Source organism: Plectropomus leopardus, chromosome 4 (genome assembly GCF_026936395.1).
Source record: "Plectropomus leopardus strain MGB_pleo_1.0 chromosome 4, ASM2693639v1, whole genome shotgun sequence".
In the NCBI taxonomy this organism is placed as follows: Eukaryota; Metazoa; Chordata; class Actinopteri; order Perciformes; family Serranidae; genus Plectropomus; species Plectropomus leopardus.
The window spans coordinates 15,034,161-15,057,445 of NC_142179.1; the positions used below are offsets into that span (position 1 = coordinate 15,034,161).

The 23,285-nt window shown below is 39.1% G+C and overlaps 1 protein-coding gene across 1 annotated transcript in view; it reads right to left on the reverse strand.

Moving 5' to 3' along the window:
* Positions 1–23,285, reverse strand: part of oxct1a (3-oxoacid CoA transferase 1a) — a 58,179-nt gene that overhangs the window by 33,048 nt on the left and 1,846 nt on the right. Inside the window, exons 2-7 of the mRNA XM_042488990.2 lie at positions 22,831–22,939; positions 21,459–21,549; positions 15,355–15,490; positions 15,021–15,170; positions 12,872–12,978; positions 12,213–12,273 (exon numbers count right to left, since the gene is read on the reverse strand). Of these exons, the coding sequence (XP_042344924.2) occupies positions 12,213–12,273; positions 12,872–12,978; positions 15,021–15,170; positions 15,355–15,490; positions 21,459–21,549; positions 22,831–22,939 (654 nt within the window). The remainder of the gene's footprint in view (positions 1–12,212; positions 12,274–12,871; positions 12,979–15,020; positions 15,171–15,354; positions 15,491–21,458; positions 21,550–22,830; positions 22,940–23,285) is intronic.

The window sequence follows — 23,285 nt, forward strand, 5'->3', positions numbered from 1 at the left end:
TCACGGGGAAGTCAGGGTACATATTTGTGGGAGAATGTGTTACATTTATTCATTTAGCAGCTCCCCACTGAGTCCACTGAAAGCTGTCTGTGTACCCAAAGCCAGCTTGGCGGACTAAAAACAGAAGCAGATCATCTGACAAACCATGCCCAGGGAACATAGCTTGATCCCGGGGATCAAAGGCGATGGAGAGCAGGGGTTTGTGGAGGAGATTGTTTCGGTGTTGGGAGGGATTTTGGTCGGACCAAACACAGAGGTCAAAAGAGGTAGAGTTTTTTACTCCCCTATGTGGAAAACAATGTTTGGCTATATCGTTATTTTTAGGTGTCTTCTAAAAGACTTTCATATACATTTCAGCTCAGCTTACTGTTGGATCTCAGAGGAGCTGTTTAACATTGGCCACTTCTATTCTTTCTATATGTACCCTCATAACACCTTAATTACATCTAATATGGCAGAATATTATAAGGTATATGTCTACCAAACAATATATTCCTGACTGAGACAGAAGAGCACCACCTTTATGTAAAAAGTGTCCAGCAGCAGAAGCACAGGAGTGTACATAAGAGATTATTTCTGTCTGACTAACAAGAGGCAGATGGAAATGGCTATTGATTTAAGAAGAGTTGGGTCAACATGACTGGGAAAGAAATCCCAGAACGAACGCACCTGCTCCCTGCTCCTTAGGTAACATTAGGAACTGCCATAAAATGAGCCTACAGCTTCCACATACAGGTGTTCAGGGGCAGGTGAACAGCATGTGTGCGCTCCACTCAATCTTTGTACACATTTCAGCCTGCTATAGCTTCTAAAATTAATTCCTGGTTGATACCAATGTTTAACATAACACTTTGGCTGTTAGAAGATACAGATGTTTTTGTTGATGTCGATTTTGTTTTTTTTGTTGTGATTTACTTCCCCTTTCGTGCAAGATAAACAAAGACATTTTAAAAATATATATTTTTTAAAAACTGAACTGTTTTAAAGTTAGTAAATCCTTCATTACACTACCTTTGCATGAGCACAGATTAAATTATTCACATTTATGAAACAATCTTTAAAATGACATTCTTTGATATGAAGAACGTTAAAAGATAATCGCTTCAAAGCAAAAACGTATTCATTTAGACAACTGTAAAGTTTCTCGCCAAAAACTACATTTTAGAAGCTTACATTTGAACTACGACTGTCAGCGTTAACGTGGTATTCGCGATGCAATTAAGGTCCCTACATAACACTTTTTTAAAAAAAAAATCGCATTAATCATTGGCTGACAGTCCTGTCTTTAAGAGGTTGCACCGGGCAGAGTTTTTAAGCCAGAGAAATGCAAAATAATGGTATTGATAACATAGGGGGCATTTTTGTTAGAAGAGACTCGGGAGGAAGGAGGTGCAATTTCTTTCTTCCTGAGGATTCATGGGGCAAAATAACTTGAAATGACATGAAATTAAAAGGAAAAAAAGAACCCAAGCACCAGAGTTATCATCACATCTCTGAGGACCAAAAGGGGACTTAACCATGACAACATAATTCTCGCCCTTCCTTTTTTACGTCTCTGTGCTTCACTCCTGTGCAGCTCAGAGTGTAACCTACTTATTCCATTTACATGAGGGGCAAGCAGCCGTTCAGAGCAAATTGAATTGAATCTCTCCTTATCTCCACTTCCTCCCTCAGCACTCAGCGCTGACTGAGAGGAGTCAATGGCTAAGAGTGGATCCCATCTTAGCGTTGTCATGGATACGCAGGCTTTGGTCTGTGGTGAACTCAGGCCATGCAGGGGCTGTAGAGTGATTTTAGACTCTTTTTCTGGCACCATTGGTTGGGTTATGGTGAATTTCTGATGCTCCACAGCAAAAAAATGAGGCCATGCGAGATGAGATTGGTAGCGCGAGAGAATTGATACAGCAGTCCCACACATCCACCCACATCTTTCTCTGGGGGCTCGATCTGTCTTTTGTGAGAGTGATGATTTCCATAGATGTCTTCATCAAGCAAGACTGAGCTCATCACATTATGAAACAGTTACAGTAATGAAATGAGGAAGACTGAGGGGACAACGGAATCACTACAAATAATTGGTGGCATAAACTTCGGATGAATTCATTTAATTAACAATATCTATCCATATTTTGCCCCCCTTAAGTTATAAAGTGTTAAACAGTGTCAGTCAAAAAATAAATTATGCCTCAGAGATGGGTTTCTTCATGTCCATTGCAACCAAACCACATATTCAGCGAGATTTTCAATTAGCCTTCCAAAGGTAAGTCACAGCACAATAACAAGCTCATACAATTTAAATTTGCTGTGTACATAAAAAAGACCCCCGTTCCTTTCATCTAGGTGATATGTCCCGCCTGCACCGGTGCTCAGATGCAGTTCAGACAGGAGGTCCAACGGACAGGGACGGATAAAGCATTAAAATAAAATAATAAAAAAAAAACCACGAGGATTTGCACATAGGCACACGCACAAATGAGCAGGTGTGTGGAGCAAGCAAACCGGCACACGCATAGACACACACATTGATATTCCTGTATCTGTAAAACGATTTTCACATCAATGAGAGCTGAGCAAGGCATGAAGTGAGCTGGCAGGAGGATAGAGGGAATCAAAGTGCCCTCTGGGGACACAACAAGCCTTTTTTTCGAGGGTTTGTGCTTTTTTAGGCTGTGAGCTTTGTCAAATCTTGTTAATCTCAAACTGATTAAATCGCAATGCTACCAGATTCCTAGAATAAACTACCACCAGTGGTGCTGCATACACTGTTTCCTCTACTGTTATTAAACAATGCTGGAAATGTGCTATGCTTTACACAAATTAATTTGCTCAGCCAAAATAAAAAAACAAACACATTTTACTTACATGGGCATAAAATCAGTTCTGATCATGAAATGGAAAACCACCAGCATGCTTTCAGACAGGAATTCATCATCCATGCATAGACAACCTTTCGGTACCAAACACACTCAATGCTCCAAGAAAAGGTGTTCATTGTGAGCTGATCACACTCAGTGCGACCATCTGGCCTACGTGACGATCACCAAATGAACAAACAGGACCAAGAATGGCGAACATTGTTCATTTCACACTTTTAGGAGCCTTCCAAGATTATAAAAATTTTTAAAAAAATAATCCGATGAACACTGACAACCACAGCACATTTAATCAAAATTAGGTCATTCACGATCAGTGTCTATAGCACAAACAATTTCAACATCCAGCGTGCATGTTGACATTAAATTTACAAAGTACATTTTATCATCTCTGGTGAATGAAGCACTTCTGTATTGGACACATATTAAGCCTGTCCAATCTGTGTGCAAATGATGGTCAAGGTAAAATCTGGGTGTCACCAAAATCACATGGAATCATCCGCTAGGGACGCTGAACTTTGACCGTTTGATTTGTACATTCTGGGCTTCTGAACAACACAGCAGACTCCGTAAAACACTCTCATTACATAGATTAACTGCGTATTCAAAGGTAATCAAAACACAGTAATTCTTATTTTCAGGTGTTAAACTAATGAAAATATTGTCTTGGATATTACATACTATTTCTGCCAATAGATACTCCTAAATCCTACACACTGGACCTTTAAATCACATAATATAACACCTTCACAAACTGAGATATTACAGCCTGCAAAAGCTTCTGTAGCTAATACTTTAATTGCAGAGCTACCTGAGCACATAATCCTTCATGTCTGTGTTTTGTTTGTGCACGCGTCTTTGTGCACGTAGTGAGATGCGACAGTCAGGAGAAAGAGATGGTGTGGCCACGGGCGACAGAGCATGAGGATGACAGCGACACCACACTCTCATTACCCTGCGTATTTATAGCCTCTCCATCTTCCTCCCAGTGCGTGTACGTGTGTGTTTGTGTATGTGGGCACTTGGCCACGCTCTGCTGCCACTTTCGGGGCTCAGCTCCGGCTCTATCCTCTAACCCAGAATACTGACAACATGAGCAATCTGTTTCCTCTCAGTGGAAACTTGCCTCGCCTCTGACAGCCTTTACGGTATCCAGAAAATGGGAGACAGCCAGCCAATGCAAACCCTGACAACATTAGAGGAACTAAAAATACATTTTTCAAATGACACATACTGCACACCAAAGGACATTTTATCATACGGATTTGGGACTCCAGTCCCTGCTGAAACAGTAATGTTTACATTTCAAAGGACTCATAAGCCTCCGTGCAATGTGCTTCAGATTCAGATGATAGGCAGTCATCAGAGAACCTTGAACTTACGGTTAGTGCGTATAACATGCAAATTTGCCATTTCAAACATTCAGTTTGTGCATATGTTCAGCAAATCTGTCTTCCTCCTGTCATCTCTTTTTATCTCGACTATCTTCCCCCTTTTCTGCCTCTCTGTTCAACCACTCGTACAGAGACCTACAGTACAGTTGATTATTAAACCACAGAGCTCCAGTCTGTCACCGGCTTTAACATAAGTCATCAGTAAATATCAGCACTGCATGTGAATTTAAGTCTATGTCAAACCTGACTGGCACAAGTAATCAGCAAAATGTTCAGTGTGTCCTTATTTTCAGGAAAAATTATTATAAAGTGGAGCAAATCATTTGGGAACATTGTTTTTGGCAGAGCAGATGTACAAACACTGCCAGCAACATCCTTAAAAAGGTAAGCTGTTAGATACATTAGTTATAAAATATCAATCAGCTTTTCTGTTCAGCTCAAAATGAAACTACAGCTTCAAATTTATTCAGAAGATTTTTATTCAGATTCTGACCTGAGCAGCTGTAAGCCCATTGACTACATTTGGTCAACTACTTCATCAGGTGCCAATATGAGCTTAATTGAATTTACTTTTTGTGCATAAAACAGTGCCAAAACAGAAATGGACAAGCAGCAACCCAAATTTTGTTTCAGAGAATTGACACATGAATGAATATTATCTGGTCTTGTAACTTTGCTTGCTACCATCTGGCTTACTAGATAGTAGTTTATTCACAAGCTCACTTCTAGGTCATGTGTACTTTTTTCAGGGCTACTAGAAATAATTTCTTTCATCCTCCATCACTATCAAGTTTGCTGATTTATTAATTGATGCGTAGTCTCACATCTCAAGATAATCCTTGCTACAATATCATTGACAACAGTGTCACTGTGACGAATTTTCTTCCCTTATATGCATACAAACGGGCATACAGGCACTGCTGGGGGAGTAAAGGGGATGTCAAAGGCTTTTATACACATCCACCTTTGTTTTTACAGCAATTTGCTGGTGGTTGTAGCCTAGCCAGCCTTGCAATTACCACCATTTGCTCTGGAGAGGTTTCAGCTCAAAGTCACAAAAGTGACACTATTATGAGGACAATGTTAACTTTCCTGCTGTCACATGTATTATGTCAAAATCAGCACCCGGTGAGAGTAATGAGGAATCATTACTTTACTGTACAATAAGGATGTGTATATACGTTTAGATTCGAAGCCTTGTCACCTTCTGGTACATATGAATTATATTATAAAGCACTGTGGTGATCTAAATAAGGGCTGAACCAGGACCACCTAGACAGCATGGACCAGAAACACTGTTTCCACCAATGTGTGCGAAACACTGACAGAAATTGTGACATTCATTGCACATCTAATGGAAACAAAGCCTAATGCAGAAACATCTTCAGGCAGGAAATGATGGGGAAAATGAGTGGATTTATAATTATTTGCCAACAGTAGCTTGAGTAATGGAATTAGTCAAGGGCACAAGTCAAGAACAAGGCAAGAAAACTCAACAAGGCATAGTAAGTGCTGCAAAATAGCATGAATAATGTGGGCTGTGATAAATAATTAAAATTTCAGCAGGGAGCAAACAAGGCATTACATACCACAATGACAACAACTATCATTCCAAGTCCAAACTTTGCAGTAAAAAAAAACAAAAAAAAACAACATGGCGGACCTACACATAGTTCAAGTTCGGAATTCATGACACACATGAAAACTGAGATTGTCTTCTTTTATTTTATAGTGTGCAAATGCTTTTGTCGCTATTTTTGTTTTAACACAAATGTACAGTGGAAGGCTGGCTGAGGCTGAAACCTGGGGGGATGGAGGTCATTTTTATCTAATTAGACCTCTAGCGTGGTTAAAAGAACAAAACACACTGACAAATACATTCAATCAATTCATGCATGCATGACTGGTTCGTGCACACCAACACCCACACTGCTACATCGCATTGCTGCAGTAACAGAATACAGTTGAGTCATTTACTGTGACTGATGGTAGAACAACAGCAGAAACCACTGCTTTGATTCAGTCTCTGGTGCATTGTATCCCACAATGCAATTGGGGCCTTTAACTGTAACTGCGATAAGGGAATAACTGGACCAGCTGGATACTGTGGAACATTCAACAATTGAATAGCAGGGTTTGGTTGCCTAGTAACCATGGCAGGAGCTGGTGATGATCTGGTAATTTTCAAAGTGCTTTTGTGTTATCTCCTTTTCTGACACCCTTCCTGCCTCTTGTAGTTTAGATTCAGTACAAAAAAAGGAGAATCTTGTATCAGGATTTAGACGGGGACTACAATGATACACCAGTGGTCACTGACCTGAGGGACTGAACACATTGTGATGAATATCGGAAAAATGTGATCTATTAACAGCTCACATATAAGAAAGACTTACTTTGATACAATTTATAATAAAATTCTTATTTTTCCTAGATTTGGCCATTAATATCTCACAGAAGCGGAGTCACCAGGTTACAAATCTGCACGTTTGCTAAACCATTCACTGAGCCTTAAGCCTCACTTAGTGCCCCATGGATGACATTTTTCTGTAGGTCAACGCGGAAGTTAGTTTCGTCAAAAAAGCCTATGGGATTTTTCCATCAGATTTTGGATTACTGTAGAGAATAAGCTCTGTAGGGAACAAACTTTTATAGGCAACTTACACGTCTTGTTTGAAAATATAATCTTCACAAATGAACACAACTTCTAGAATTTTTCAAGCCTAAATGTAATTGCCAGAAGTAAAAAGTTAACACTAGGCTATATATATATATATATAATGTTCATGTTACATATCAGCAGAATAGCAGCAGGCAACATTAGAGCCTATGTCCACATAGCTTTTTTAATTGAGCATCAGCATCTTTTTTCATTTGTTTCCAATGAGTAGAGTGTATGTGGCCACCTGGGAAAAAAAAATAATTATAAAAAAATAATTCTGTAAATTCATATCCATCAGTATGTATGTATTTGTTTTTATATGTCATCTTCTACATGGAAATGTCAGGGTGTATCTTAAATAGTGTTTTAATTTATGATATATGATAATAACCAGACTACGCCTCATAAACAGGTTATTCATGTCCACACACGTCCATGATCCACACTCTGTATTGGCTGATACCCAAAGCCCAGGTATCAGGACTGTGAAAGTCAAAGGCGAGTATCCCTAATTTAAAACATACAAATATTAACATTTGAAATGTCTTGGAAATAACAAAGCTACAACACTGAGGCACACATTAAGAAGTGTGAGTGAAGAACTTTTTGATTTAGTGAACTACTGTGCCTGCAGACAGTCATCTCATTCTGCAAGTTTAGAGTTCAAGCACCAGTAATTCAAACAATACATGGAGGGAGGTGGGTTGGCTAAACAAAACTAAAGAGGCTAATGGGCACCAGCTTTTGCCATGTGTCAAGGGGAAGCTCATCAGTGTTTATGGAACTCATTTCAACTATGACCATATGTCAAACTGTTAAGGAGATTTGGGGGGTTTTATTGACTGACTGTGGGACTTAATTTTACAACTGGTGAAGCAAGACAAAACTTTAATCTAATCTGGACTAAATTTAATACGTCAGCCTGGTTGTTCTGGCTTTGTTTTATCTGCTGTCTAAGTTGCTGCCCTTTAACTAAAAACAGAAAAGTGCATATTATTCTACCCATTTATTCCTTGTCCTGGTAATTTTCCTGCCACAATGTGCTGAATTTTTTTGCTCTTTGATAACAATTAATTGCTCAGCCCTTGAACAGCTTGAGCCTAACTGGCATATATGTATATAGGCTACAGAGGAAGAAATCTGGTCTAGCAGACAAGACATTTACTGTGTAACACGGTTGTTCGTGGCACACTGGCCTGAGCTGCCAAGCTGAGCTGCAAGTTCAATAAAAGCCTCAAATACACCTGACCTTGTCTGTAGGTTCCTTTCCCAACCTTAACCAGTGTGCCAAGACAGCAGGGTCCATATTGACAGCATATCAGCAGATTTATGACTGAGCACACACTGAATTCTAAAGATACATTTAGAGAGATGGTAATTACTCCAGTATCAGAGATAAAAGGTCTTAATGGGTACTGTAATACAGGGCTATCATTTTATTGTCACCAATAAGTAGGCTTGGCATAGATAATGTTCATATGTGCCATAAAAAGGCATCATAAAAAACATGGTGGATACAATCTGACAAATCACCTGATAGGATGATTAGGAAAAGAAATGTTCAGACGGCTATACTGGGATTCCAAGTACTTATACACACACCTATTGAATGTCGTTTCATTTAAAATATGGTATTTATTGTATATATTTTATATTAGGATACATGTTGTTTGCATTATTTACTACCAGGTATTTTAAGTGTATCAGTATAAAATGAGGAAGAGAATTCACTATGTTTTACTGTTATATTTTCAAAAAAACAACTTCACATCTGCAGAGTGTAAGGAAGACAGGGAGTGTGTTTACATGGTGCTGTGTAACAGTCTATGATCTGGGTTTTGGAGTACTGTGTTTACATGTATGAGCGCTACACCCTTTTTTTCAGAGATCCAAACAAGACCTTGTCCTGCTTTGATGAGCCCAAATATGCTAGCTGGAGCCCTCCTAAAGAAACCACAAAACTGTTGTATGTACACACATCATCCAAGTTTTTGAGAGCCACTGGCTATCGTCGAAGGCACAGCTTCCACCAAATTATGTAACAGACACACAAACAATGGCAGCAGCAAAAGCGTCTCACTTCTGTGGCAATGAAGAAAACGATATTTTACCTTTGGTAACTAAAGAGGCTGGGTATCTGCTGCTTTGAGCCTGAGGTGTTGCTGCTGCGATTTCTAAGAGACTGACTGCTCTCTATCTAATATCTCTTGCATCCTCGATATGTCTTTGGTATACTCAAAATACAAAATACAGATTTAGATTAACAGAAGCTACGCCAGCTTTATCAGCAGCTCTAGGTGTATTATTCTGTTACACTCTGTGTCAGTTCTGGCATTGTTGGCCTGAGGCCTTATTCTGGGCTGAGTGGTTTCACTGGACCTGATCTCCATATTGCTATGCTACCTAAAGGGAGCTCCAGCAACTATCTTCATCCACAGCTCCCCTGTCCTACACAGTGGTAGTGACAGTGACAGGCTGGCTCTGTTGTGGAGGACTGTTATAAGAGCAGAGTAGCAGCTTTCATTGATAACTTTAGCTGAGTGTGTGTGGGGTTTAGAAGACACAGAGAGAGAGAAATGGTTGGTGCCCAAATCAGACAGCATTTGCGATCAGAGCAGTGAAGAAACTAACTAGTGTTCAGTTGTAATAAATTAATAAATGTACAGTGGGAGACTGCAGTAACCAGTAACTGTGACACTAGTACTTATCATGTATACGATGAATATAAATGACCCTAATTTTCTAAGCCCATGTAAACAAGATATCCAAAATATGTCACCTAAACAGGTAATTCATGTTTATATAAATGCCACCCGATTTTAAAATGTACTGATTTCCAATTAAACAGTTGAAAAATCCAGCTTGAGATCATTTGTCAGATTGCAGCACAATTTACAATGAGTAGAACTGGATAGAAGCATTTAGTTGATGCGTGGATGACAAGTGTCTGAAAGGACTATTTGTTATTAGAACATCATGACATGAAAAACGAGTGAAATGCAAAATCTTCAAAGACTAGGCGGGAACTGACACAGTTGTTTGACACAGTTGGTTTCAGCGCTGGCAAGTAACATAAAATTATATTTAAAATTGATTCATTTTGGTTCAGATGCAAATGTGGAGCTTTATTTTCTCAAAATAAGATGATCTGTCAGGGTCTTTTGGGTAAGGTTAATTGACTGAGACATTAATTATTTTCATAAATAGGCAAGTTATAATAATATTTCTTTTGGCTACCCACCTACAGTATGCGTAGTCCTCCGGTAAAAGATTGTGTATACTGTGTTCTTGTTGGAAAAATTTAGCAGTCATTTCAAAATACATGAGAGTTTACAGAAGCTGTTTGTGTTTCTAACTTTTCTCAGTCCTTCGTAACTGAAATATGTCAGGTGCATCCTGGAAGCTTGAGATATTACGGGATCCAAATCTTGCTTTCAACTTGTCATGTCATTCCCTCTCTCTCTCTCTTTCCTATCGTTGCTGCCATTCTCCACTGTACGCAAGTAGAAATGCCACAAAAACAATCTTAGAAATGCACCTGGGAATTACAGAAAGGAAAAAAAACACTTCTGTTGCTCAGTCCAAATGCAGCTTGGGTCTCTAAATCCATTAAACGATTGTTTCATCCTCTCCACTCACCAAAAACACCCTGAGCAGATGACTGTGGGCATACAAAGGTTGTAGCAGGCAGTTCAAAACTAAATCCAACCAATTATGCTTGCATCTCATAAAGCAGCTCTAAGCAAAGCTACATTATCATTCATGTCACTACAGTCTGCATCACAACTCCAGAGGACGTCACACAGACACATTTCATGGCAGCATCACTGCTTTCAGAGCGACACGTCTCATTATGCTTAAATTTGGCAATTTCTATAATATTACACAGTATATCGCACTGATTTTGCATAATTCACTGATACCCATCATTGGCATCATGGGCATTGTCACCACACATACACTGGATTGGGCATGATAAAAAACAGTGCAGAATACCGTCTATAACTCAGTAAATTTATGTGCTATTTACCACTATGGAGCAAATATTTGTAATTAATCGACTAAGGCCTCCACAATGCTTTAGTGAGAGAATTTACTCTCCCCATTTGGTCCCAGACATTTCTAATCAACAGAAGACTAAATCTCAGGTCCAGCGACCATGAAATAATTGAAAATGTGCTTTGTGGAGCCCGGTTAGATTTACGAGAGACCCTTCGCTACCGATTTATTTTCACAAAGCGACTGCATTTTATGGTTTTCACAGACACACACAGTTTTTCTCCCCTGCTGCTCTCTGAATCAAACGGTGCCTATATCGGAGGTGTGAAGCTGTTTGTGTGTTGCAGGGGTGGAGAGGGAGACTGAGACACACACACATTCTGTATATACACACACACACACACACACACACACACACAGAGGAGAGAGATGGGCGATCACATTTCTAGACGATCCAATGACAGACAGGTGGGTAACCACACAGATAAAATGACATAGGCATCCGAAAGACTGAGAGACATTGTCACCTCATTTTTGGCCGTACAGATTGAGGTTAAGATCTCTAAACTTCCGATCTATTAATAATATCTGGGGTCTAATGGATATATTCAGATAAATAAACTCCTCTCAATTCAAGGTGATCTTTTCATTCTGCAAGCATTTAACACCTGGTCTTCCACCTGTAAGATGCCTGTCTCACATTTCTGCTTGTGACCTTGACTCTGAAAAAAAGCAACAGTCATTTTTTCTACCTTGTCCTTTGAGGGTGGTGAGACAGCATATATTTAATGACTTTTGTGACGCTCTACTGCTTCAGGATGTACAGCACATGTGTAGGCTTTGTGTAGTTGGATTTAAATGTCAAATTACTTTTTCATATACCCTATTTCATGGACTACAGTTAAAAAACATCATAATGTTGCTTTATCCAAAGGTTATTTGTAGACGTAGGTGGTGGGGCAATTTTAGTTGGCTGAAATACAAAATCACACATTCACACTCCAGATACGTTCCAGGCGGCACTGGAGTTTAATTTAGGATTTTTATGCCGTGATATATAGAGTATGTGTTTACATTTAGCCTAGAGGACCTGTTTCAGCTGTCAGGGTCCAGAATAACTAAATTCCTAGAAAATGAAAGTATACATAATGCATGAAAACCATTAAAAAGGAAAGCTGAAGCTGAGATTCAGAGATGGTGACCTTGCTGATAGATATTTGTAAGTAAACATGCTCCAGGTGGACATCAGCTTTACGAGCAATTTGTTGAGTTGTTGGAAATGCATACCTCAACTATGGTGGTTTTGGCTGCCTTGCACATGGGTTGGTTGAAGTTCCTCGCTGTTTTCCTAACAGAGAAGAGCAGGAAAGATATGATATGAAAACAAATATGAAATAATAATATTTAAACCAAAAGCAGGGATAAGTAAGTAATCATGAAAACTGTTTGTGTAACATCCAGTATATAGTATGGAGTATTGCCTGTTAGTCTACTGGGAGACACTGCTCTCTTGTGGAGAAAGACGTTACTACAACTACTAATTCTCATCATTTACATGCACCATGTTGGTGCAAATTACCTTGATGCTGGATGGAAGGTCATCACTTAATTTAGATTGTGTTATAGCTAATGAGGATATCCATGAACGGGTCTGATTGGTGATTTAACTGGAACTAAATCAGTAATGACCATGATGATCCTGAAATTAGTCTGCTATCTGAATTATTCAAGATACAGCAGGTGATGGAAATACTACAATATGTTCAGAAACTTGGAACAAATGAAAGAAAACCACAGAGAATAAGACATCCTGAAGGAGCTGAATCATTTACCTGGTAAATACGAGTCCTGCTATAATGCAACAGGTCTAATAATGTGTGACCAGCAGATATTTCCTGTTTAGTGCAACTTGATCCAAACAGCTTGAATTCCATTTCCTCATTTACCTGAAAATTATGTTTCCAGCCTTGTCAGCTTTCCAGGCCTTGACCAGTGCAAAGTCTCCTGTGATGGCCTTTTCCATGATGTAATGCCTGCCATTGAACTCCCTCACCTGCACAATGACAACAAAGCCCAAGAAAAGATTGGCACTGGATGTAGTTAAGGACGAACATGTTTTTTTTAGCAGCATTCCTGCACTTTGCCCAGTTACTTGAGTCCAGACTTGGATTAGACAATACTGTGGATTTTTTTTCCCCCCAAAACAGAATCAATAACACGATAAACATTCACAACAACATATTACGCCATCTGTGAAAAGCATTATTTTTGCAAACACTAGTAAATGCAGATGTTTCTCTCACCATTAAATGCAGTATCTTTGGGCCTGCTGCAACACTTGAATCAACCATTCAAACAAGTTTAAATGCAGGTTTTCACAGGCTAGACTTTTTTGCTGTGCTCTAAATGCATACATTCACATTACAAAAGTGAACTCAGTGCAGTGGGCAATCTTCCTTAAAGGGTGAATTCAGTATTTTTAAACCTGGACCCTATTTTCCCATGTTTTTCTGTCCAGGCAACCAATTAGAGCAACATTTTGCTGGAGTCAGCAAGACTGCTGACTCCAGCAGTGGCTAAACAAGCCGCAATTTAACCACTCGAGCATGTTTGCCCTCCAATTTACATCAATCATAAGTGCTTGCTTTTTACCATTGACGTGTTCAGATTATCATTTTAAGTGTCTAAAAACTTATGAAAAGTATCCTCACAGAGACACACCGTTTTGTTAAGCAGTATGAGCCGTTTTATTTAAATAGAAACAGCCCAGAAATTGCTAAGGCCAACCACCAAACTTCGTTTAAATAAACTATCATTTAATCACCATAAAATACACTTAATTCAAAGACACCAGAAACAAAATAAAACTCACAAAGTCCCTCTTGGTTCATCTCTCCATTATTCTAACAATCATCATCTCTGATTTAGTTGAAATAAACCCTTGATTCACCCAGTGAGATGTGAAAATATGCTGGCCCTAAACACACAATTAGCGTATATCTAAACGTAGTCTGGTGGGTTTGATGATGGCAATTTCTAGGTTGTTATTGGTTCAAAGAAAAAAAAGGATCTTACTCTTTAACAAAAAAGATTTCCATTATGTCAGACACTGAGAATAATAATTTGACGATGCAAACATGCCCCAAGTGATTACATTGCAGCCTATTTTGCCTCTGCCATCTGCAGTGCTCTCATCCTCAGTCCTCTCACTACACATTTTCATGGGCAGATTTTCAAAACTTCTCCATGACTTTTCAAGGACCCTTAATGACATTTTTTTTCTTCTTGTCTCACTTAACCAGTGTTTTTCAAACATGTAAGATTCCAACTTTATTCAAACATAATTACAGATAGCTGGCACACATGAAGAGAGAGCTGAAATGGAAAAATGAAGAAACATACATGATGATGAGCGAAATGTTATCAATCAATACATATGAGAGTGACGTTGCATCAACAGCAAACAATAAAAATGGCCTCATGTTACATTACGTGAAAGCTTATCCAGGAAAGAATACTGTGGCAATTTCATGACACACAACAAAATTTCTATGAATTTCTATGATTTTTACTAATTCCCTGACTTTTCCAGTCCTGGAAGTTGCAATTGTAAAATTCCATGACTTTTCTAGGTTTTCCATGACCGTGGGAACACCCGTCTCACTCAATACTGGACCAATGCACAGTTTCAAAAATTGTTGTTCCCATTCATCACTAAGTCACAAAAATCTGGGAAAATAAGAGTCCAAGTTGAAAAAATACCAAACTTACCCTTTAAGTGTAATTTTGGGAGCCTACACTGATGATTTGTTCATACCCTGTCTTTTATATATCTTCTACTGTACGCAGAAGTTTGTTTTCAGAGCTACAACACACTGTAGCCGAGCTCTGGGAAAGTAAATAATGGTGGAGTCATTATGAAATGAATTCAAGACCACTTTTATGTACCAAACCCAAGTTTGACTGCAGTTCTCAACCCACCAATCAAACTCTCAGGGAGAGTGCCCATGGGTCTGGAAAACAGCTGCAGCAGTCATCACAAAGGATTACACTGACTTAATAATGGACTTGATGGCACAATCACACCATTCTTACCTCTCTCTTCTCGCTGGCGATGGCAATACTGCCGTCTTTGTTGTACTTAATAGGAGAGCCTCCCTCTTGGATCAGTGTGCCGTAGCCAGTGGCTGTGAAAAAGGCTGGAACCCCCGCACCCCCAGCCCTGATCCTCTCTGCAAGAGTTCCCTGTGGGAAAAAGGGTGTCTCATCAAGACAAATACAGCATGTAAATGTCCAGCGCATGCTTCATTATCCGTTTGATCATTTGGATGTTGGAGTTTATCATGTCAAAACTTCTTGTGAATGTGTGTTTCATTCGCCGCCTCATATCTGTTTTGCTTTTAGGAAATTTGTGTGTTTTCTGACCAACCTGTGGAGTCAGTTCCACCTCCAACTCCCCTGTCAGATACTGTCGCTCAAACTCTGCATTCTCCCCGACGTATGAAGAAATCATCCTCTTGATCTGCTTAGTCTTTAGCAGCAGACCCAGGCCAAAGTTATCCACTCTGCAGAAACGTACACATAGCATCATGACTCTTTAAAAGGGTGCAATTAAGCTACATATATATATATATTAAACAAATACCAAGACAGAGAAATGTGGCTTAAAAACACAAACCTCCCAGCTAAAGTTATTAAAGAAAACTAGAAAAAGCAGCACAGTCAGCAGACATGTTTAGATGCAAGTGTTGTCCAAAACATACATTTATTGATATATATCAATTTTGAATATTTGAAATGCTGTCAATCCTTATTTTCCACAGCCCAGACACACAGGTACCAGTTGTGCTTTCTTGCCTTCTTATCTGTTTTCTACAGTCATTCTGCTGTTCTCTGCTATCCTAGAGGAGAAGAGTTGTTGTTGCCATGCGATATTTATCAAATAAAGTTAAATTTGTATGACCTCAATGTCAGTGATGCTATAGTTCAACATCTGAGGATATATTGTGTATATTGTGTCATCTCCATGCAACTTGCCAAAGTTTGAAGAGTTTTCCAAAGCAGAATGGGGACAGCAGTAGTGTTCAGATGTGCAACGCTGATTATAGCTTTATGGCTGCTGAAAGTGTCTCTGCCACAAACTGTCTTAGAGGGTACAAATATGTATGCAGTCAATTATTTTGTGTTTCATACGTGTAATTAATTTAGGTATTTTGTATTGATTTGTTGTCTCTTTGACAATGGACTCTTTTTTGTAAAAAAAAAAAAAAAAAAATTGTGCAGTTCGCTTCACTGCTTACGTCTCATTTGCCCTTACTCCTTGACCAGGTATATCCTGACTTTCTACAGTTAAACTGCAACCCAGCTCACATTACCATAAATCCCCAGAGAGGTTATTCAAGGCTGTAACTGGGCCAAACCAAATGATACTGCTCGTATTTGTGATCTTAAAGACGGGCACAGCCTATCCACAGTCATAATGAAAGATCATGAGACCAAACACAGCTGCAGCGCCTGAAGCAGCCGCAGAGACATGTGGGAGCATCTGTTTATTGTTTAGGAAAACTGCACAATTTTTTTTTTTTATCACTATGAGGTGTCATTAGAGTGAGGACTGCACTCTAATGAGCCTGTGATTCTCGTGTTGGTCTCAAGTTTAGGTTCCACCTGCTCCATATAGGATGTCCCAAATTTATTTACCAATCAAACCATCATGCGCGTCAAGAAAAACTAATTCTTAAACATAATACTGTGAGTACTCCTTTCTAACTTTCTGTGACTAAAGAAAGTTATTCTGTCACTTGAGTAGCTACAGCAGCTATAAGAGGACTGAGTTTATGTGACTGGTCAGTCATTAACCTATGAAGGAATAGTCTTCATAAAACTTTATGAAAGAAATAAAAAGACATTTTGAATGGGGCATTGTGTTGTGAAAGTAGATAAAGATAAAAGAAGAAGTTTGATTACAGGCAATATTCCTCCAGGAACATCATGCAATCAAATCAAGTCAATTTAAAAGTCCCACATAATCACATTATAAAAATGTTTAATGTATGTTAAAGTAAAGGCATGTATCCATAAAACAGTTTCCCACTGTCCCATTGGCGTCACTGTTCCTACGAATCAGAGCTGAGAGGAGACGGCTTTGAAAAAGTAGACCCTGCTTTTCCATGACCCAAAAAGCTGAGAATCAGGAACAACTGCTTTGTCCTTAAATCTGATCTACGGTCAGCTGACACCATATCTAGGCCATCTGCCCTCAGAATACCAAAAACAGACTGTGAAACCCTGTCAGACACGCCACAAGTGTTACAACACATCATAGGTTATCTGTGTGAAAGGTTTTGGCAAGACTGACTAATGCCAACAGTTTGTGATCTTGTGTAAATAACTGGCGAATGTTTGAGGATAAAAACCTTGTCAACACCAAGTGGGTGAACTCGAATAATTTGAATGCAATATATGCTTTTTATATGGAATCTGTGCTATTTAAGTTAAATAACATATGTGAAGCAGCGGATTAAAGCGTGAACATAAAGCTGCAGGGGGTGCAGCTCTAACACAGCTCAATCACGTCCTCTCATGTACCACTGTGCCTGTGCTCAGGGGTCCCACACATTGTCATGGACAAAATTTCAAAACTCTTCCATGACTTCTGAAGGACCCAAAATGTTCTTTTTTTCTTGCCACACTTGCCGTGTGTTTTTCAAACATATAAGATTCAAACTCTATTAAAACATAATTTCAGCATCCTACATGATGTGTTCCAGGATTGTCACACATAAACAAAAAAACAAACCAAAACACTGTCGTACGTAAAATTCATAATAAAGCTATGTTACATCATCAGCTACAAAGAAAAAATGTAATTTGATTTATTACACACAACATATTTCAATGATTTTTCCAAAGCTTTCAATTATTTTTACAAGTTCCATGATTTTTCAAACAACATATACAATCTCCACTGCTGAGTGGGATCGCTTTCCTTTATTCATACCAGATCATTAAAGGAAAATATTTCTATTCCCAAAACTTCATCAATCATAAGCGCTGTTATTGGAATTCATATTTCTTCTTTGCAGTATTAAAAACCTGCAACACAGTTTAGATTATAGAAGTCTGTTGAAAAAAACTGTTTCCCTTAACATGCTCATAGCAGTCGAGAGTGCACTCTCCGTTACAATGTTTGCATTATTTCTGAGATAATACAAGTTAGACAAAATCAAATCCCTGAGACTCTAGGAGGATTAACAGCCCATTTAGACATCCAAAGAGAAGCAAGCAGACGAAGGGGAGTTTCAGCCTAAGGAATTTTCACTCTAAAATTAAATGTTACATAACTACTTCTTTCCACTTCCCGCCTTCTTCCTTAAAGAGCAAGAACATTTAAATCTGCTTCAGCTGTGCAATAATAATATTCAGTAAACAGGCAGGGTAGATTTTATTTTAAAAAAGTAATAATCAAAAGCAGTCATGTGTAACGCATTCCTGCCAATATTTACGCAACCCTCAATTTTCACCCCCCTACCCTTTTTATAGTATAAGCCAGATATGCATGCCTCTCTCCGTCTATGTGCCCAGTCAAACCAGCACTCACAAAGATTGTATAAGGAAGGCGTGTCTTCGAGGGTACTATATGTATTGTATGTATAGAGTGTATAAGACATTGCACTGTGTTGGCTCAGAAATGTTCAGAAACTACACAAAACACACAGTTTGGCCCAACAACCAATGTCTGTTGAGAGAAAACATTCAGGGGAGCAATGGTTACTCAGTAGGATGCCACGGCTCAAGCAAATATTTTGAGCACCTGTTCCCAAGAATCAATACTCACAAAAAATCAAAGTCCACGAGAAAAATCTGTGTCAGTGTAACTTCTGTTAAGAACAATAACACACCTCATAGGAGGACATTGTTTTTCTGGCTAAAACTACTGTCACTGAGAAATGTATTCACACAGTCTGTGCAGAGACTTTGAAGCCATTTGATCTTCTTACTGCACAACTACAATAAGACTGTGTGCAACCACTGTGATTTGACACTTCATTTTGTTACGTCAGCACAAACAAATCCTTTCCAAAGCTGAGACTGCACTTTACTATTAGGTACTGTATATAACAATTACAGTAACTGATCCCAACTGTTGGTAAATAAGAGGAAAAAGGGAGATTTCTCAAAGTAGCCAACATCAAGTCTGACACATTATGTGTTTACACTGCAAATACATTTATAGACAATAATAGGTAGAGATGCAATTTCAAATGTTTTTTCATAAGAATATCTGAACACATTGTAACTGATTTCAGAGAGGACCACTGTGTACTTCTAAGTAAATAGACAAAATTCACACGGCTCATCAATTAAAGTTTGCACTTGCAAAAAAGGAAAGGAGGTTAAAGTTTAACATTACTGTAGGCCAGTGCCTTTCTTGTTAAAAAAACAAATAAATAAAACAACTTATTGTGTTTAACAATGTAGGATTTTAAACTGTGATCTGTGGTCAGAGTTTTGCAGAATGCATTTCATATTTAAGCAGATAAGATCAGGTTTTGGTCACAGTCTCAAATTTCATTGTTGCTCTGTAAACAGTTCAGATAAAGCTACCTTGTGGCAGCAGCACATTGGGATTCAATTACAGAAGCAGGCTGCAACACAACAACTGACAAGATAAGACTGTTTACTAGTCTGTGAGAGACATCAGCATTGTGTGTGACATTGAAGTGCAAAGCTCAATTGTCAGTTTGTGAGTAAATGTTGCATTTAAGTCTTGAATGTGAATTCTGAAGCCTTTGAAACATTTCTTTCCTCCTTTGTGCAACTTTTTACTGCAAAATTTGCTGTTCAATCTTTCAGAGAATACAAAGTGTCACAATCCGATCATATAACTGAAAATAATTAACTTGCACTGGTACTAAAGTGGTATTTAAAAGAATTTAACCTTAAATCAATATTGCCTCCCTCTCGATTTTTGCACTCTGTATTACCTCAAAAATAAAATTATTTTCTTTTTAAAAAATAACAGATGATTCCTAAACTATTGAGCCACAAGGCTGGTGTTAATGCAGAATGAATGACTACATCTTCACTTTCGGGAGCGCTCCTGCTCCCTTGTTTCCTAGTTTCCCTGGATCCTGGCCGTAACCTTGACTGTGCCTGACCGTGGTGATTGCTGTGCTGATGCTGCGACCCTGCCTTTGGTTGTGCTCGTGCTGTGGCTGTACTGATTCTGTGCCCCCCGCTCGCCCTGATCGTGGTCTGGTCCTGGTTGCGCCGATGCCGTGATCTTGCCTTTTGGACAACTCCCTTTCACATATGCATGAGACTGTTGCATGAGACTCTATCAACATCATCATAGAGAGCAATTACTAATTTCACACCTACCATTATTGTAATATGACATGCATCTGTTTCTATTGTTCTGTGCCCCCCCTCCTCTCTCCCCCCTCTCCCCCCCTCTCTTTCTCTTTCCTTTTTGCCATGATTGTATTTCACTTGCTATTTACGACATCTATTGCTCGTCTGTCCGTCCTGGAAGAGGGATCCCTCACTATCCTCTACCGCTCTTCCTGAGGTTTCTTCCTCTTTTTTTTTTTCCCCGTTACAGGGGTTCTTTTTGGGGAGTTTTTCCTTGGGTGATGTGAGGGTCTAAGGGCAGAGGGATGTCGTACACTGTAAAGCCCTCTGAGGCAAACCTTGTTTTGTGATAATGGGCTATATAAATAAAACTGACTGAAAAACTGACTTTGAGATACTCCATATCATGGTATGTAATAAAAAGACAGAATACACAATAAAGGTCAATGAGGTTAGCAGATGCAAGTGCTAGAAGAGAAACCTCTGCAAGTATATTTGAGTCCATCCCACCTTGAGCAACGACACACATCACATGCACCATATCACCTGACCACTGAAGGAGTGGCAGTCACTGCAACACACTTTTTGTGTTTTGTGTTTGCGTCTGCAGATCTGATAACTTATCAGAAGCTAACTTCTGGGCATTTCTCCAGATCAACACTGAGGATACAGCAACAAGGTCACAAATACCTCTGTAATGTGAGTTTAAAATTGGTTGCTAAGGAGGTGAAGCAACAGACACCTTTGTGTGTCCAATAAAGACTTCTTGTCCCACCTGGAGAGCTACACAGGACGGAGTCACAGGGGAACACGGGGAGAGTCTGACCTACCGACCCAGAAAATACTGTCACAAAATCTCACTTGCATTGGAAACTTTCTGCAAAACTGATAAAGAGTTAACCCAATTAAATATTTAACATTGTACTTCATTTTCATTAAACAGTTTTAATACACCCCTTCTAGTTAAACAGAAATGACAGTTGACGTGATGCATGACTCAGCAAAGAATTTTCAGTCTGATTTTGGAGTGATGGTGACAAATTAATATCAAAATCAAGCACCAGCATGGAACATACTTCATGATTAAATAACACCTTTACATACAGGCACCTCCATGTTTGCTAGGCATGTACGTATGGCACACACATGCTCCCCCGCCCTTCCACACTCACTTACCCTGCATTGTTGCTGACTGCAGTGAGGCTCTTTACACCGGTCTTCAGTAGACTGTTGATAAGATTCTCTGGGATACCACACAGTCCAAAGCCTGTGTCCGAAAACATCAAAAAAAAGTAATGCAAAGTAAATAGAAACAAACAGAAACAACCAAGAATCACTGCAAAGAGCGTCAAAGGGTTAATTACGGTAATTTAAGGTGGAAATTTAACCTAGTAGTTCCGAGACACGGCATGATCCCTCCAGCTGTTACAAATCAAACAGGAAAAGTCCAATAACATGGTGAACCTTGGATCAACCCCAGGTAATTTTAGTCATGTGTGTATATGGTGTTCCTATATTACACTGAGCGGGGCAGATTTCTGTTTGTCTGTGTTTTTTCCCTCAGATAGAGGTGTGACACAATGGAAAAATATTTAACAATGTCACTCCGAACTTGACTATAAATAAGAGCAGTGGAATTTGTGTGTGCTCTGTGTGTGGATGGTAATCGACCACCATGCCAGACAGAGATCACTTTGCTGTTAAAGCTACAGTTAGTGACTTTTATGAAAGCCTCTTTTTGTCATATTTGCTGAAATTGTAGGTACATCTACACAGCATTGCATGAAAATCCTGCTCAACCCCTCATTGTAGTGCTTCTAATGGCATTCAGTAGAATCTAACGCGGTTGAAGGAAAACAACCAGTAAAAGTCGAGGAGTCTCTAACACAGCTGACAAATATGTAAATCACTGCTGTCAACAGCAGTCAAACTGTCAAACAAAGCAGAGCTGATCAAATATGCATTGCCTTTTTTTTGCCTCAAATGTTTTCAGAAACATATTTTAGTGTACTGTTTAGCACAGCTTTTTTCAACATGGCAACCAAGGCCATTAACTTTCTCTTTTTACGCTAAAATATGAACACATTTGAGGCAAGAAACAGTGACAAAATCTTGAATGATATCTGATCAGCGCCGCGTAGTTTGACAGTTTGACTGTTTTCACGAGCAGTAACATGATTAACAGCTGTGTTTGAGACTCCTCGACTCTAAACGGTTGTTTTTGTGCGTGTGTAGTGAATTCTTGCAAATGCCATTAAAGCATTACAAGGAGGCAGAGGAATATAATTTTTTAAAGATTATCTGTCTCATACACTCCTGTGTAGACATAGTGACTTTCAGCAAATATTCAGCCAAAAAGTTATTCTTAATAGAAACTACAGCCTTAAGTGGTCATTGAACATACACTGTATGGAAATACATCTCTGTGTATTTTTCATCAGTTAACAATATTTGCACAAAATTAAAAACTAAGGCCAGCACTGTCATGAGGTGTGTGTGCAACCATCTTACAGTAGTATCTGTTTTGCTTGTGTATTGTATATCATACCTCCCACAAGAATGGTAGCTCCATTCGGGATGTCTTTGACTGCCTCTGTTGGGTCTGAGTAGAACTGTGAGCTTCTCTTGCTGGAGGTAGAAAAGTAACAGCCGCAGGTCTGTAGAAAGCAAAACAGGAGGTGCTTAAAACTTTACAAAATGCTCGAATAAATTCTTTCAAAAGAACTTCAACCAGCAACAGAAAGTAACAAGTGAGTGTGGGTAAAAACATAACAGTATAACACTGAGAAATGTCAAACATGCCTCGATTAAACAAAATTGACAGACGCCTGAGGGCAGCTAATATGTTTGGACAGTTTAAATGGCTGATCCAGTTTATTCAGCAGAGGAAGGGAAAGATAAGCAAAACTGCTGAACAAATCTCACAATAAAGGGAGCAGAGCTTTAGGGCAGCACACAGCCGAGAGTCCAAAGGCAACAGTTTGCTGGGGACTCAAATTTGAA